The sequence below is a fragment of the Drosophila arizonae genome, chromosome X (assembly GCF_054131065.1).
Source record: "Drosophila arizonae isolate 15081-1271.41 chromosome X, UAZ_ARI_1.0, whole genome shotgun sequence".
NCBI classification, from domain to species: domain Eukaryota; kingdom Metazoa; phylum Arthropoda; class Insecta; order Diptera; family Drosophilidae; genus Drosophila; species Drosophila arizonae.
The window spans coordinates 27210788-27224640 of record NC_142927.1 but is presented as its reverse complement, the minus strand read 5'-3'; the positions used below and the strand labels follow the sequence as shown (position 1 = coordinate 27224640).

The 13853-nt window shown below is 42.4% G+C and overlaps 3 protein-coding genes across 10 annotated transcripts; 1 reads left to right on the top strand and 2 right to left on the bottom strand.

The window, feature by feature from the left end:
- Positions 1-237: 237 nt before the first annotated feature.
- LOC108619637 (solute carrier family 53 member 1) lies at positions 238-9867 on the bottom strand. 6 transcript variants are annotated; one of them, XM_018016325.2, is made up of 7 exons: positions 9712-9867; positions 4108-4257; positions 2488-2886; positions 1456-2431; positions 1213-1382; positions 999-1132; positions 238-928 (listed from the first exon to the last, which is right to left on the bottom strand). In XM_018016325.2, the coding sequence occupies exons 2-7, from the start codon at positions 4174-4176 to the stop codon at positions 649-651; spliced, it is 2028 nt and encodes a 675-aa protein (XP_017871814.1). In that variant the 5' UTR covers positions 4177-4257; positions 9712-9867; the 3' UTR covers positions 238-648. The 6 variants fall into 6 exon arrangements, with proteins under 6 accessions (XP_017871814.1, XP_089331879.1, XP_017871813.1 ...); XM_089475753.1 differs by lacking the exon at positions 9712-9867 and adding an exon at positions 6914-7273; XM_018016324.2 differs by lacking the exon at positions 9712-9867 and adding an exon at positions 6963-7273.
- On the top strand, positions 7369-9783 carry Ada3 (transcriptional adaptor 3). Its single transcript, XM_018016327.2, has one exon. It carries the CDS (start codon positions 7665-7667, stop codon positions 9324-9326), a length of 1662 nt encoding a protein of 553 aa, XP_017871816.1. The 5' UTR covers positions 7369-7664; the 3' UTR covers positions 9327-9783.
- A 547-nt stretch (positions 9868-10414) lies between the features above and the next one.
- On the bottom strand, positions 10415-13844 carry Swt1 (Swt1 RNA endoribonuclease). 3 transcript variants are annotated; one of them, XM_089475757.1, is made up of 6 exons: positions 13705-13844; positions 13447-13602; positions 13042-13374; positions 12751-12986; positions 10934-11273; positions 10415-10867 (listed from the first exon to the last, which is right to left on the bottom strand). In XM_089475757.1, exons 2-6 carry the CDS (start codon positions 13535-13537, stop codon positions 10638-10640), a joined length of 1230 nt encoding a protein of 409 aa, XP_089331883.1. In that variant the 5' UTR covers positions 13538-13602; positions 13705-13844; the 3' UTR covers positions 10415-10637. The 3 variants fall into 3 exon arrangements, with proteins under 3 accessions (XP_089331883.1, XP_089331885.1, XP_089331884.1); XM_089475759.1 differs by having other exon boundaries at positions 13045-13374; XM_089475758.1 differs by lacking the exon at positions 13705-13844 and having other exon boundaries at positions 13447-13671.
- Between the last annotated feature and the right edge of the window lie 9 nt (positions 13845-13853).

Sequence of the window (13853 nt, the reverse complement as noted above, 5' to 3'; positions counted from 1 at the left end):
GCAGGCTACTCAAAGGAATTCTAGAAATCTGCTGCAATAAAAATTCATATATCAAAAGTGGTTTCTCGAATTGAATTTGAACTAAAAATTCATAATAATAATATTAATGTTAATAAAGCACAACTCCACGAAACTACTAAGTACAAAAAAATTGACGCTATTATTTAGAAATAGAAAAAAAAAATGAAATAATTGTCTAAATCTTAATTAAGGTTTACCTCTCATTTTCGTTTTGTGTTTTTCTTTTTTTCAAAAAGGAATGTTTTGCTATTTGGGATTTTGCCAATTATTCGTATTAGTATAAAGGGTATTAGGTCTGGACTTACTAAGTAATACTGCCGCTCTATGGGAATGATTGGGAATGGGTTAATCTTTTGGGTTTCTTTTCCTTTTTCTTTTCGTTTGGGGCTGGGTTTTGGTCCATTGTTAGATGCGTTTATGGAATGCAATTTTAGTTTTGTTTAGTTCAACTTAAGCTCTAACTATTTATGTGTTTTGCTCTTTAAGTACTTAGTAACTAGACGTGTAAGCATTAACTAAAATCAACAAAAAGAAGGGGAAGAATTGGTAAAGATGCCACAAAAGGAAATAATAAACCGTTCGTTCAGGAAGCGCATGAGGTGTGTGGGTGGGGGTGGACCATATCATTTAAAGCTTTTTACTGCCATCAATATCAATGCTGAGATCCGGCAGTGAGCCACGTGCTTGCAACAAACTACGCTTCTCCGGATCCTTGATCTTCTTTGGCTTGGGTCTGTTCGTTTTTGTGTAGCGATTGATTACACCATCCGTCTCATCCATCATGCGCAAGATGAGCGTCTGATCGGACGAATCAAGCGGAGCAATGGAAATATCTCGCACGGCACGGAATTTACCGCAGTTATTCAGATGCTCGTTCTCCAAGCGGAAGAAGTTCCAAACGAAACGGCTAACAAATACAAATACATAATAATAATTAATGAAAAAACAAGGCGAAAGAAGTTTGCATCTTGGCTTACCGAAAGACTTCCAGGATGCCTGTTATAGAGGTCATTATATCGCCACTAACGATTTTCATTTCAGTCAAATAGAAGGACAGCGCCCAGATGAAGCGCAGCGCCAGATCCTCCAAGATGGCGAAATAGTAGAAGCCCTAATCGGATAAAACGAAAACCAGTTAAGTACAAATCTCGTTTATATATCTCGTTTATGGCACAGATTTTAGGTACGCACTGTGGACGAGTAGACGACTTCCTCGCGCAGGAACGTATTCTCGCCCGCATTCTTATCGAACAGGCCCCAATCCATTTTGATGTCCCATGTGTACGAGTAACAGGAGGAAGCTATAGACGCCACTATCCACAGCCAAGTGTAGGGATTATCAAAGGTGCTCGCATAGTTGGCTGACATGACATAGAAAGAGATAGAACTACATCGAATGCTGTGCAAGTGAGACAGATATAGAGGTCTGCTTACGACTGTTAAAGCTTTTGAGCGTGGCAAAGATGACAACCATGAAGGTCGTCGAATATTTGCCCGCATTCACCAGATGTGGAAAGGCTTCTCGTGTGTCCCGATAACGGCGCAGACACTGCGCAAATCGGAACCAGGCAGGCAGGCAGTTGACAATGGGCCGCACTATAAAATCTTTTTCCATACAAATGGACGCATCCACCGCCTCCGACCAGTTGCCATTGGTGAAGTAGAAGCATATGAGATACTCAAAATCTAAGATGGCGGTGGCTAGCGAGTTCAGCTGGTCGCCCAGCCAGAAATCGGCGAAGCCCACATGAAAGAACGGAGCAGCAACACAGCGTCCAGTGATGCGGAGCAGCCAGAAGCGTGCGTCATGATGGAGCACATGAAACGGATTGACCAAGAAAATCAGCATGATCAGGGTCAATGTTAATGGATTGATAAACGCTGGTATGCTCAGGCTGGCGCTGTACAGAAAGCTGAGCATGCTCAGTGTCCAGACGACGCCGAATATGGCCGCCAGCTCCATCAGATGCTGTTCGGATAGATGATTGCGAGGATCCAGCTCGAAGATCAGCACATGATTAACACCCGATGAACGCCAGCCATAGATGTTAACGCCAATCAAAAATATAAATTCGATGATCAACAATGGACCGCGATACAGACGAAACGTGACCTTCAAATTCTCGCCGGTTATGTCGTGAAATATAGCAGACAGCACAACCACAATGCCGAGCACAATGAAGCTGCCCGAGAAGAGGCCAACTTTAAAGGTGGTCCACGGACTCTGCTGCTCGCCAAGGGGCGGCACACGCAATCGTTTCATCGCACGCTGCCGGTCGCCGCCTTCCAGCTCGCCCGTGACCGTCGTCTCCGTTTCATTGATGATGTTGTCAATGTCTTTGTTGATAAAGAAATGCGATGCCTCGACATATTCCTGACGCCATTTGGCACCGGTGTCTACGCGCAGCAGCTGCAATAGCAGAAGTATTTTAAAAGTTGCTCATCAAATATAAAGACATCTCTTACCTTGTCGTGCTTTTTAAGAATCTTGCGAAAGCCCGTATGATTCAGATTCTGATAGTTCTGCAACAGTATAAGACTCAAATAGAATTCGCTAAAGGCTAATTTTAGCTCGCGTGCTTTGCGATCTGGCAATGCGGCATGTCGTTTCTGCCCCTTGGACTTCTTGGCCGTGCGCTCCGACTCCTCGATGCTGGACTTTAGCTCCGCATTGAGTGTCGCAAATTTACGCGTTGCCTCTGCCAACTTTTCCGAATAGAACGTATTTATCTTCTTCAGCTCCTTGTCACAGTAGTGAAAGAAGTTCTCGTCGAAGTTGGCAAAGTGGCGTTTGAGCACCTCATCCTCCACGCTGTCCACAGATGGCGCCTCCTCGACAGCCAAGTACAGCATGGCCTTCATTTCCTGTTGAGCACATAATATTTTATAGTAATGCCCAATACATAACGATATGATAATATCTATCTCCCTAAATCTACTATTAAAGTATCTACATGATGATATGTTAATGAGAAAGAATTCAAGATTATAATCTAGCAGTCTATTGTAAGTTACGATCTAGCGTTAAGAGTCTCCAGAACACAGACAGCATCTTTAGTGATCTATGTATCTGTACCGCTCTAAAGCTATGATTTTTCTTCTTTTCTGCTCCTCTTCTACTCTCTTCTATAAAACTTAGTTTTTATTGGGTATGGCAAGCAATATACCATTTACGATCTATCGATTAGACTTTACGACATTCTTAAATTATATATCTATAATATTCTTACGCTTTCCATGTTCTCTTTTGTGAGAAGTTACATACTTTAGTCTTAATATTCTTTATATTCCCTTGGATACATATAAATATATATTCATGCACAATGATCCACCATCCTTATATTGTAACCGACTATACATCGATGAGTTTCCGAAATACCCTACAATCTTTTTTTTAATGATATATTTACTTTATGCTTCACTTCCCTTCTATAAAAACCTAATTTCGATTATAGTTTTCTCTAATTATAGTACTCTTTGGGTATGTCTACAATTTTGGAACAGTTCAATTAAAGTGCAATTTTATCGTTTCATCATCCTAACTGATTGATGGACTTATTTTTATGATGCGTTGTAAATCGCTTGCCATGCCAACGCCCATGAAATTTGATTAATTCAGTTTTAATTATGTGTATATATTTTGCCTTATCTATCTATCTATCGATCTATCAACCCAGTTAATCAATTTAAATGTAAGATTAGCTATAATTTCTCCTTCAGCCACTTAGGTAGATTATATATGGAAATTTGTTGATATGTCAATAGAGTACTATTGACATATCAAAAAATTTCGAAGAGGTCAACCAAATTTCACATTTCATGCCTTCTGTCAGCGGAATAGATTGATGGATTATTTATTGTGATTCATCATAATAAGTCTTGTTTACCTGCCTCAATAAATACATATTTGAGCTCTGTCTGGCTCTGCGCTTATAAATAGAGTATCATCTATGACATATCTAGTCTTAAGTAAACCAAATTCATTTTTGTTGCTAATCTGCTTCGCACGAAACTTGAAGTCTTCTTCTCCCCCTCCTTTTTTTTATCTCTCTTTTCGTAGTGTGGGGGCTGTATGACAAGTCTCACCTCATAGTTGATGTACTGCTTGCGCCACTCGGGCGTTATGTGCGCCGACAGATGCTCAGCGAACTTCATGGTGGCGGCGACGACGACGACGGCGGAGGCGGTGTTATCGTCGTGTCCCTGGCTTTGTTCTTAGCCAACTGCGAGCCAACACTGCGAATGCGAAACAAATGTAAAATCAGTTCATATTTAACGGCTTCCACTCAGTCGCTGGTAATTTAACGCCCGACTGCAGACGCCGAACAGTTTCTACATATATAAAGAGTAATTGGTCAAATATGCATGTGGATAAAGACTAAGCAACTGAACGATTAAGCACTAACAACTTATTTGTAAAGGACATAAGGAAGAACGTTGCGGCCGAGCATAGCCGACTGCATAATGCTCTTTCATATATGCATATATAAAATATGTAATATAGTACGTAAAGTCCTCTAAAGGGAGACATTATGTAAATGTTCTAAATTACCGGAAAATAGATTACCTGATTAGCTACGCCTCTAATGAGAGGGATATACGTGTATATGTTCCAAAATTCATACGGATAGACGAGACACACAAACGGACATTGCACAAAACCAATATACTCATTTCACTCTCGTGAATGAGTGTAAAAAGAATTCGCTGTGTAAAGCAAAACAGTTGACAAATGTAATAATGAGTATGCTCTTAACAGTATATCATTTTTAGAAGATATCGTCCAACAGCTAAGGACACAAGTAATTCTTCAAAGAGCAGATAAGCAAAGGAATTTTTAACCTCGATACATATAGATATAGATAATTTATAAAATACCTATTGATACAATTAAATATATTGTATATGTATATGTGTATATGCCTACAAATTTATTGATATCTTAAAAGGTGTCTTGCGATTAAGAACGATTCGCTGATGCTTTAAGTTTTTGACTTATATATTAAGGTAAGGCGTATTTAAAAATATTTTGGCTTTAAACATATTTAAGGACCACATAACAATGTTAGTATACAATGATTTACATTATTTGGATTAAAGAAATTCAGCTACATGTATGTAACTATCCAATTAGAATTCTATTATTTAAGTACTTAAGAGCTGTATAGCTAAATATCTGAGATGCGAATATATAGTTATAAGTTTTTAAATCGCTAAACGCGGATCACTAATCTTGACTATATTATAGAATATAGTTAGGGCTGAGTACAATAATCAATCTGAATATATACAGCTCTGTTCATATTAGTGTTGCATTGCACAATACCGTTATGATAAAAAATTTCAATTTCAATATTTCAATAGTACATTTAATATTTGGGGAAATGTTATAACAAATGTAAATAGCTAATACATATATTTAATTGCAATATATATGTGTGAGCAGTTTATATAGTATGTATATAATCAGTATAATCAGTAAAAAATCTAAATTTAATCAAATATAAAAATTAAATGCATTTAAATATTATATTTGGTCACATGAAAAAGTATATATTTAATCATGTTAGGATGCATCTGATTTCGCGCTATTATAAACTAACAAATTGAACGCAATATAATAGATAATATCATTTAGGTAAAACCACTTTAAGTTCTAAAGATCTATAGGGTGTAAGCATTTTTTCTTTCTCTTTTTGTACTATATTACTAAATATAATATTAGAGATTCTGAGAGCGGAGCAACAATTTGTTGTCATCTCCCTGGTAACTGTTTTATCATGTATACAAAGTACATATGTATGCATATAAAGATTTTTTATGCTTGTTTACTTTCATTAGCGCCGACCGAATAATAAGCTAAACAAATTGGAAAAATTTTGTCGCTACGCTGTGCAAGCAAAGACGTTAACATGTTTAATCAATTAATTGGGCAAATATTTGCTACAAAGCAACAACAACAACAACAAAAGCCGTTACAGCAGCTGTTGGGCTTAAAGCCAAAGTCTAGTGGAGCAACAATTTCCGCTTTACAATAGGACAAACACGGACACACACTATCGACATATATACATACATACATAGTATATATTATCCGTACATGGGCATATCTGTATATATATAGGTACATTTAAACATACATGTAAACACCTGTGGGCGTTAATTGATTGTCTGTCGATATGTCAATTGCGTGCGTGCACTTAGTTAACATCAAAATTTAATTCCAAATATAGATTTCAGCGTGTCCAGTCTGATGGATTAGGCCATATCGCACAAGCATCAATAATTGAAACGATATTTACAACAACAGCAAAGCAAACGTGTTAAACACTTGTTGCTTGCTCTTTTCATTTTGTTTTTTTTTTTTTTTTTTTTTAAATTTAATTTTTTGTTCTTTCCTTATCACTTTGCGTTTGCTCTGCACACGGATTTTGTCTGCTAGCCTAATTATACGCGCTGATAAGGGAGCAGCCAACACATGCACACACACTCACAGAAACAGACACATACACACTCACGTATGCAACTACATGCACGCAAATATTTGATCAATAAAGTCAAAAGAAATGCACAGCGCGCGCCTCTGTCTGACTCACAGCTGCAATTCTGGAAATGAAAGCAGCGGACGGCAGTTAGCGCTGCCCGAAAGACAGCGCCTGCGTCGCAGAGTGCTGATAAGTCCCGTTGCTGCTGCTGCCGCTGCTGTTGTTGTTGTTGTTGTTGTTGTTATTGATGATGATGAAAGCGCCGAGGCTGTTGATGCTGGTGTAAGGCAACTGCGTCTGCGTTTTGCGTGATTGAGTCAGTAAAAACTGCTCGATCAATTAACGGAGAGCGCATCACGAGATTAGCTTTGACAACATTGTTTTTCAATTACATAAATATTACACACATATATTTGTACATATGTAGAATGCACCACGGGGCCACTGTTGACATACAAACGTTGGCTGGCTGCTGATGCCTGCAGCGCTGCTGCTACTGCTGTTGCTGCTGCTGGTGCTGCCCCTCTCACTTCTGTGCTGTTAATATTATTATTATTATTATTTCGGCTTAATAGAGGCAGCAGAAGTTGCTCGTTATTTGCATATATTAGCTGGCGTGCATTTAGGACAAGATCTAATCATTACTAATTAAAATAACATTAAAGAATTGGTTAAGTACACTTTATCACAGAATAGCGCGCACGGAACAACAAAGAACAAAAAGCAAACGAAACAAAGTACCAGGGCGCTATCGCTACACTATGCTAATCGGAAAATTAATAATGCGCGCTCGTCACTCGCCGACTATCGATAAGTACACTTTTCATAATTATGATAACACTGGTACGGATGCTCAACAGCTAAGTGCAAAATGAATATAAAAAAAATAAAATAGATATCAATCTAAATATTTATATGTATATATGTTAAATGCTTGATTTAAATCATGTTTCTGAGCAAGTCGCGGGTATCGGTATTTATGCAGCGATACTCTGCATTCGCGGTTATCGATTCTTTGGCCACTTCTTGCGTTAGTTCTTGGATATCGCAAGCGACGCTAGCTCGCGAGTGCCTCTCAGCTTTTTTATACGCAAATAAATTGCAGCGAATTTCGCAAGCACAACACACGTGAAACTGCGCAGCTCTGAGCCGCTCGAAATGAGTGCGAACCTCAAGAATCTGAAGATGAGCCACTTCGGCACTGCTGGCTTTGGCATCTCAGCTGGCAAGTTGCTTGCAAACAATAACACCAACGGCAATAGCGGCGCAGGCTGTGGAATCAGTGGAAGTGGGGGTGTGGGTGGAGGCGGAGGAGGTGCGGGCGCTGGCAGCAGCAAGTCAGCGTCCCATGTGGTGGCTGATACGGACATCTTTGTGACGCCGAGTGGTACGGTAATACCTCTAATACGCAGCAGAGATGTGCCGAAGCAGCTGCCAACGATTGCTGCCGCGCTGCAGCGGCCAGCGGACGAGCACTTGGCTGCCGAAGACCTAGATGCGGTGCAGTTGGAGCTGGAGCTGATGCTGTCAAATGTGGCCTTGCGTACGCGCGTACTAAAAGCGGAATACGATAGCCTGGATAAGGACGAGAAGCGTCAGGATCGTCGGAAATTGGAACGCGCGCCGCCCGGCTCACCGCCCACAACGCTGGGCATGCTCAACGGCCTGCTGGGATTGGGCAGCAACAGTGGCGGAGGCAGCAGCAGCGGCGTCGGCAGCCCAGCGACAGCAACGGCCAACAGCAGCACGAAGAGAAAACTGCGGGACGAGCCGACGGGTGTGCGCAAAAAACAATCCTCCATGACGATACTCAAGCAGCAGCAGATGGCGGGCTCCAAGCACATGGCCAAGAACAGTCCCCTGGCCACGCACACGGACGACAGCATGGACTACATTCCGACTATGCCCGCCATCAGCCATCAACAGCAGCAGGCGCAACAGCAACAACAGATTCTACCAAAGGTGGCGATGCCTAAAAACGACATGCCGAATAAGTTTTGGCTATCCGTTGAGCCTTATTGCATGCCACTGACCAACGAAGATCTGCGACTGATTGACGATCTGCTGGAGCAGTATCGGGGTCCGTTGGTGCCGCCGGTGCCGCCGCTGGGGCCACACTACTCCACGGTGTGGGCACAGGAGGACATGAAGGCCTTGCAGCCGGGAGGGGCGCGCCAAAAGTCACAGAATGCGACGGCCATGCTGAAGAAGGCCGAGGGCATGCTGGAGGAGGGCATAACGGGCCCATTGACCCAGAGACTCGTTTCGGCGCTGATGGACGAGTCACTGCCCAGCGAGCAGGCGGCGGTGGGGGAGCACAGCAACAGTAGCAGCAACGAGAACACCCATTCCTCATCCACGAGCAATGCGGCGGCCGCCTCTGGCAATTTCCGCTCCCTGGCCATGCTCAAGCACGGCGTTGGCATTGAGCAGCGGCTGAAAAAGGAGCTGATGGACAGCGGACTGATCGACGCGAATGAGCTGGGCGCCCACGAGGATGTGGATGAGGTGCTGCTCGAAATCAAGCGGGTCACCGCCGAGATCAACACGGTGGCTCAGTTCAATAGCGACGAACTGCAGCGACTGCGCGCCGGTGCCAGCGAGGAGATCAAGCGCATCGAACTAAAGCGCAAACTGGACTGCATCGATCAGGAGATCCTCGAGTGCTACAAGCGAATGCAGCAGTACCGGGCCAAGCGCAAGGTCCACACGAACGAGGAGAAACAGGAAATACTCCGGCTAACCAGCGAGCAGCGGGCTTTGGCCGAGCAGCTGGAGCGCATGCAGCTGATGAGCGGGGTCGGCGATGGCAAGTTGTAGGACAGGAGCTTGGCCTGGAGCTGGCGTCAGTTAATGGCGCTGCATCGGGCGGCAATGCTGCTGCAGCAGTGGGAACGTCATAGCATTTGGAGCGATATTAGCTTCCAATTGCAATGTGTATAAAGAAGGATCGAGGGCAACGCGGGCAACCGGAAAATCGAAATACCGGAGTATCGGAAAACCGGGCAACAGAACAAACGTGAATGTCGAGAGGATCTAATCAAATTTCGTCGCTGCTTAACTCGCCAGTTTGTAAATTAGCAAACCAAACACAGACACACACACACACACATATATATATATAAACAATACACAATACACATGCACACACACTCATACACACATATATATACATACACATTATATATATATAGTTCGTACATACAATTTTTATATAGCTTAAGTTAATTGTGTCAGGCAATAAACAATTGTCGCTGTCACCCAAAGTGCGCATCCGCATACGTCAGTGTTATTCCGGATCTCTATTTTCCCGTCTTTCGTTTCCCGTTCTTCTAGGCTCTTTAGCGGCACACCACATTCGACACCACCCGCACGGCACAAGCGTTCGATGCGCTTTAAAAACGTCGCAAGTCGCCCGGCTTGGCAACTTGGCAGCTGCAGCTGGCGGGGCCGAGCCCGGCGGATCCACATTTATTTGCCCGTTGATAAGACGCCTGGAGTTTTCGCCTAATTAAAATTAAACACGGAAAATACATAAATTATCTATCTATAACGGCCGACTCTGACACCGACAGCCAAATACGCTGCTCAGATAGCCCCTATCTGCTCCTATCTTGCGCTTAGATAAGTCGATGTCACTTGATATATGGCTGCGAGCTTATCTGCTCACCGATCGGGCAAGCGTCTATTGGACCCCATTGATTCTACGCACAGCGGCAACGCCATAACATACATGACTTTTATATAATATATGGCCAACTCTGCTGGACATTTCGATCAACTGTTCTCTGTTCCCCCAAGAGTAACAGAATCATTTAAAGCGGAATCAGAAGGAACTTAGGAGCATTCGTTAAGGCATCTCTCTCACTCTCAAGTGCTTTATCAGCTCACACTCGAAAGGCAAACAGTTGATTAGTGTACAAGGTTTATTGCATATAAATCTGTGATGTCTATTTTAAGCCCAATCTGAATATCTATATGTATGACTATTGACACGTGAATGTTTGATATATATATATATATACATATATGTATGTATAAGTTGTACTTCGTGTTGTCAGCGGTGCAGTGGCTCGGTCCACACGTCCATCACAAACGCATTCCTCGACTAGTGTCCTCCACGCTCTTGGGCTAGGATGATGGGGACAATGCTTCGAACTGATATGGATAGTCGTGGAGCAAATCGGAACGGCAGGACACTTGTATAGCTGAGGCGTTGGCCTTGAGGCGCAAATTGTTGTCGTTGGTCAGCAGCATCAGATGCGGCACCTGCGACTGCAGCTGCAGGCAGCAGTTCACAATGCTGTCATCCGGGCAGTCCACCTCGATCAAATGGTTGGCTTCCTCCAGCGCAGATTGAGCTGCATCAATTACATATGTAATTCAACATCGATCGAAACTCTCATAATGGAATCACATTTACAGACCTTGAATTTTGAGAGTCTCGTCAAATTTCTTGTTCAGATAGTGGATCGCTCGTATGGCCGGTTTGCGCTTGCGATCGTTATCGCTGTGTCTCTCCTTGAGCTTGTCCAGCTCCTTGATCACTATATATGGTATATACAGCATGCTGCCCTTTGTCTCGCCCAGTGTCACGCGGCACAGATCCTCCACAAACTCAAGGTTTTCCATTAGCACATTCGTATCCAGCACAAAGTACAGGTAGTCCACACAGCGCGCGGGCAGCTCTTGTCTGGTACCCAATAGTCTTTGTAGCGTTAGATCCGATGTATTTTCCGGCTGGCTCCGCCTTTTATTCACACTTAGCTGGAAGAGGAGGCATCAATTAAATTGTATTGGATCTAAAACTGGCAGGAATACGATTATAGCACAATGTCCAATATCTCCGTGAAATCCACTTGGATATTTTCTTATCATAAATTCTTACACTGCATTCCTAATCAATAGACAATTTGCATAGGGAATGGATCTGAGCGCCTTCCACATCCCGTACTACATATCGATCTTTCGGATGTTTCTTATGAATGACATGTACTGTGGTATGGCCGAATTAGTTATATGCTTTACTCGGTAAAAGATTTCACTTTGTTTAGGCTAGGCAATCACATGAACATTGGATGCAGACAAGTTGATATCCACCGACCAAACAGTCCAAACATTCATCTATCGAACCTCCTTGGAGATTGCTAACTCAGTTGTGAAGTGGACAGACTTGGTCAGGGTAAACTCGAATTCCGGAATGTGTTTTAGCCAATCGGTATGGTTTACTGGTTCAGCCAATTTACTCAGCATGCATAATTTACCTAAAATGCAATATTGACTGGGCATCTATCAGCCTATTGGTACGACAGAGGTGAAACCCGTACCTGAATCGTGAATGATTCAGTGGGATCGTGCTTCCCAAGAACTAGTATTCGTGACAGGATAAAGTTGAACGAATTTAGCTAGAGGCATCGATCGATAATAGCTATGAAATTTTACTCATCATTGTTAAGTCATGTCTCAGCATTATTAGATGATCGTAATTAATGTATGTATATTCCTAATTTCAATTTTTTCAGGTGGATATTATGGAAAACCAATATACTCATTTCTATAAAGATATATAAAGCTATGTGGTCAAGTCGAGACTGCTCGACTAGGAGATCTGCAAAGTACATATTCCCATCATTCAACGATTCTTTATGTTCTTGTAATAACGGAAGCCTTTACCAGATTTATATCGACGATCTTCCAAATTAACCTTTAGCTCTTCGTAATCGTCCGTGCGAAACGTATGAACAAGAAAAGAAGCTCTATATAAGACGATTGCATACATTCTCATAAAGTTGGCAGCTAGTTGCTTGAGTGAGTCTCGACAAACAGGGGTCTCCATTGGAATCTGTGACTCTTCTCTTTCATGTGGCGACAGCCACAAAAGCAGGGGCGTCAGTACTTACAGCACTGGCAGTCGATTTTAGTAGTTTGACAAAGAGTCGAATCACTTTGAATAATGTAGCCCGCGGTGGCACGTCCACATTATATTCCCTAAGAAGGTTGACCATATCCTTCTTGGTTACACCATACGGCACTTGCAATTGATGTTGCATGTTAAAGTACTGTTTAGGCTACCCAAAAGTCAGTTCTGTTAGTTTGTTTAAAGCACACAGCTCAATGGTCCATGGGAGCTCCCTGATTCCCGAAAAACAGTCCACTGTAGATTAACCGTTAACTTTGCTATAAACTACTTTTACAGTCCTAATCGTCAAAACATAACATCACAACATAACATCACAATACGTACTACTGTACAGCTGCTGTCCTGCTGCTCTTCCTTTTCCTCTCGCCTCTCCTCTTCCGTGAAGTCTAAGTCCATGGGCTCCACATCGCCCTTGGGACTTGATAAAGCGGTCGCCCTAACAGTAGTTGTGACAGTTACAATTGGCAGTTGGTTGCTGTCTGTGTTTTTATTGTAATTATTGTTCGCCTCCCTTTGCTGCTGTTGCAGAGTCTCGCGCAGTATTGAAAGGCGTTGGTTGGCTGGGGATTGCAAGACTTATTAACAAATGCACGCCTACATAATCTCAATAAATACCACTTGTGGATCGGCTATTTTCCAGTCTATTGCTAGCATCAAGCAGCGCCTTGGGCTTTGCCCAGGCATTTGTGACGGGAGTGCGTGATCTCGGATTCCATCTACGATTTGGCAGTTGCTGTTTTGTCACATTGAGTGGGGTCTGGACTTTGCATATTGTGTGATGTGTGGCAGTGGCGCTTGGGCTGTCCGAATTGCTGCGGACGTTGTTACTGCTGCTTCTGGTGAGTCTCTTGGCCACGCCTCGTTCTTTGTCAACTTTTCGGTCTCTCAATTGCTTTAAGCTCGATTGCAGACGTTTCAGCCTCTCCTGGGCAGGCTGATTCAAGTTTTCTGCCAGGGAGTAGGACAAACAAACAATGGTTCTTATATATAATTATTTATGAATATCCAGGGAGTACTTACTTTGCTGCTGACGTAGACCTAAGATGATTTTGTCTTGGGCGTCGCAATCAATTGTTTTGTGAATTCTATTTTTCGGATTTCCTTGTTCCATAGCTCGCCCGGCAGCCTAAAAGCACGTCACAAGCTAACCGTACGTTTTATTTAAGAACAGCGAAACTAAATAAAAATAAAAACAATGAAAACAGCTGATTTCTTACTATCCTAGTCTATCAAAATTAATCGATAGCTTAATACTATAGGCTACAAAAATATTTATACTTCTACGGTGCGCTTGTTTTTTATTGACTCTTCCTTCATTTTGTATTACTATATATATTTCAACAATTTTTCTAATATTTTAATAGACAATTATCTGTAGTCGATTGTCTGTGAACTGTCAATTATTTGAATGATTTGGTACTTGTTCG

Bases quoted from the DNA above. Each gene is read 5' to 3' on its own strand.
- LOC108619637 (XM_018016325.2), bottom strand. From the start codon at position 4,176: ATGAAGTTCGCTGAGCATCTGTCGGCGCACATAACGCCCGAGTGGCGC. The intron at 2,432-2,487 runs GTAAGAGATGTC...CTGCTATTGCAG, and splicing joins TTCTTAAAAAGCACGACAAG to CTGCTGCGCGTAGACACCGG. The intron at 1,383-1,455 runs GTAAGCAGACCT...ATGTCATGTCAG, and splicing joins GCTCAAAAGCTTTAACAGTC to CCAACTATGCGAGCACCTTT.
- Ada3 (XM_018016327.2), top strand. From the start codon at position 7,665: ATGAGTGCGAACCTCAAGAATCTGAAGATGAGCCACTTCGGCACTGCT.
- Swt1 (XM_089475757.1), bottom strand. From the start codon at position 13,537: ATGGAACAAGGAAATCCGAAAAATAGAATTCACAAAACAATTGATTGC. The intron at 13,375-13,446 runs GTAAGTACTCCC...ACTCCCTGGCAG, and splicing joins AGGTCTACGTCAGCAGCAAA to AAAACTTGAATCAGCCTGCC. The intron at 12,987-13,041 runs GTATTTATTGAG...TGCAATCCCCAG, and splicing joins AAATAGCCGATCCACAAGTG to CCAACCAACGCCTTTCAATA.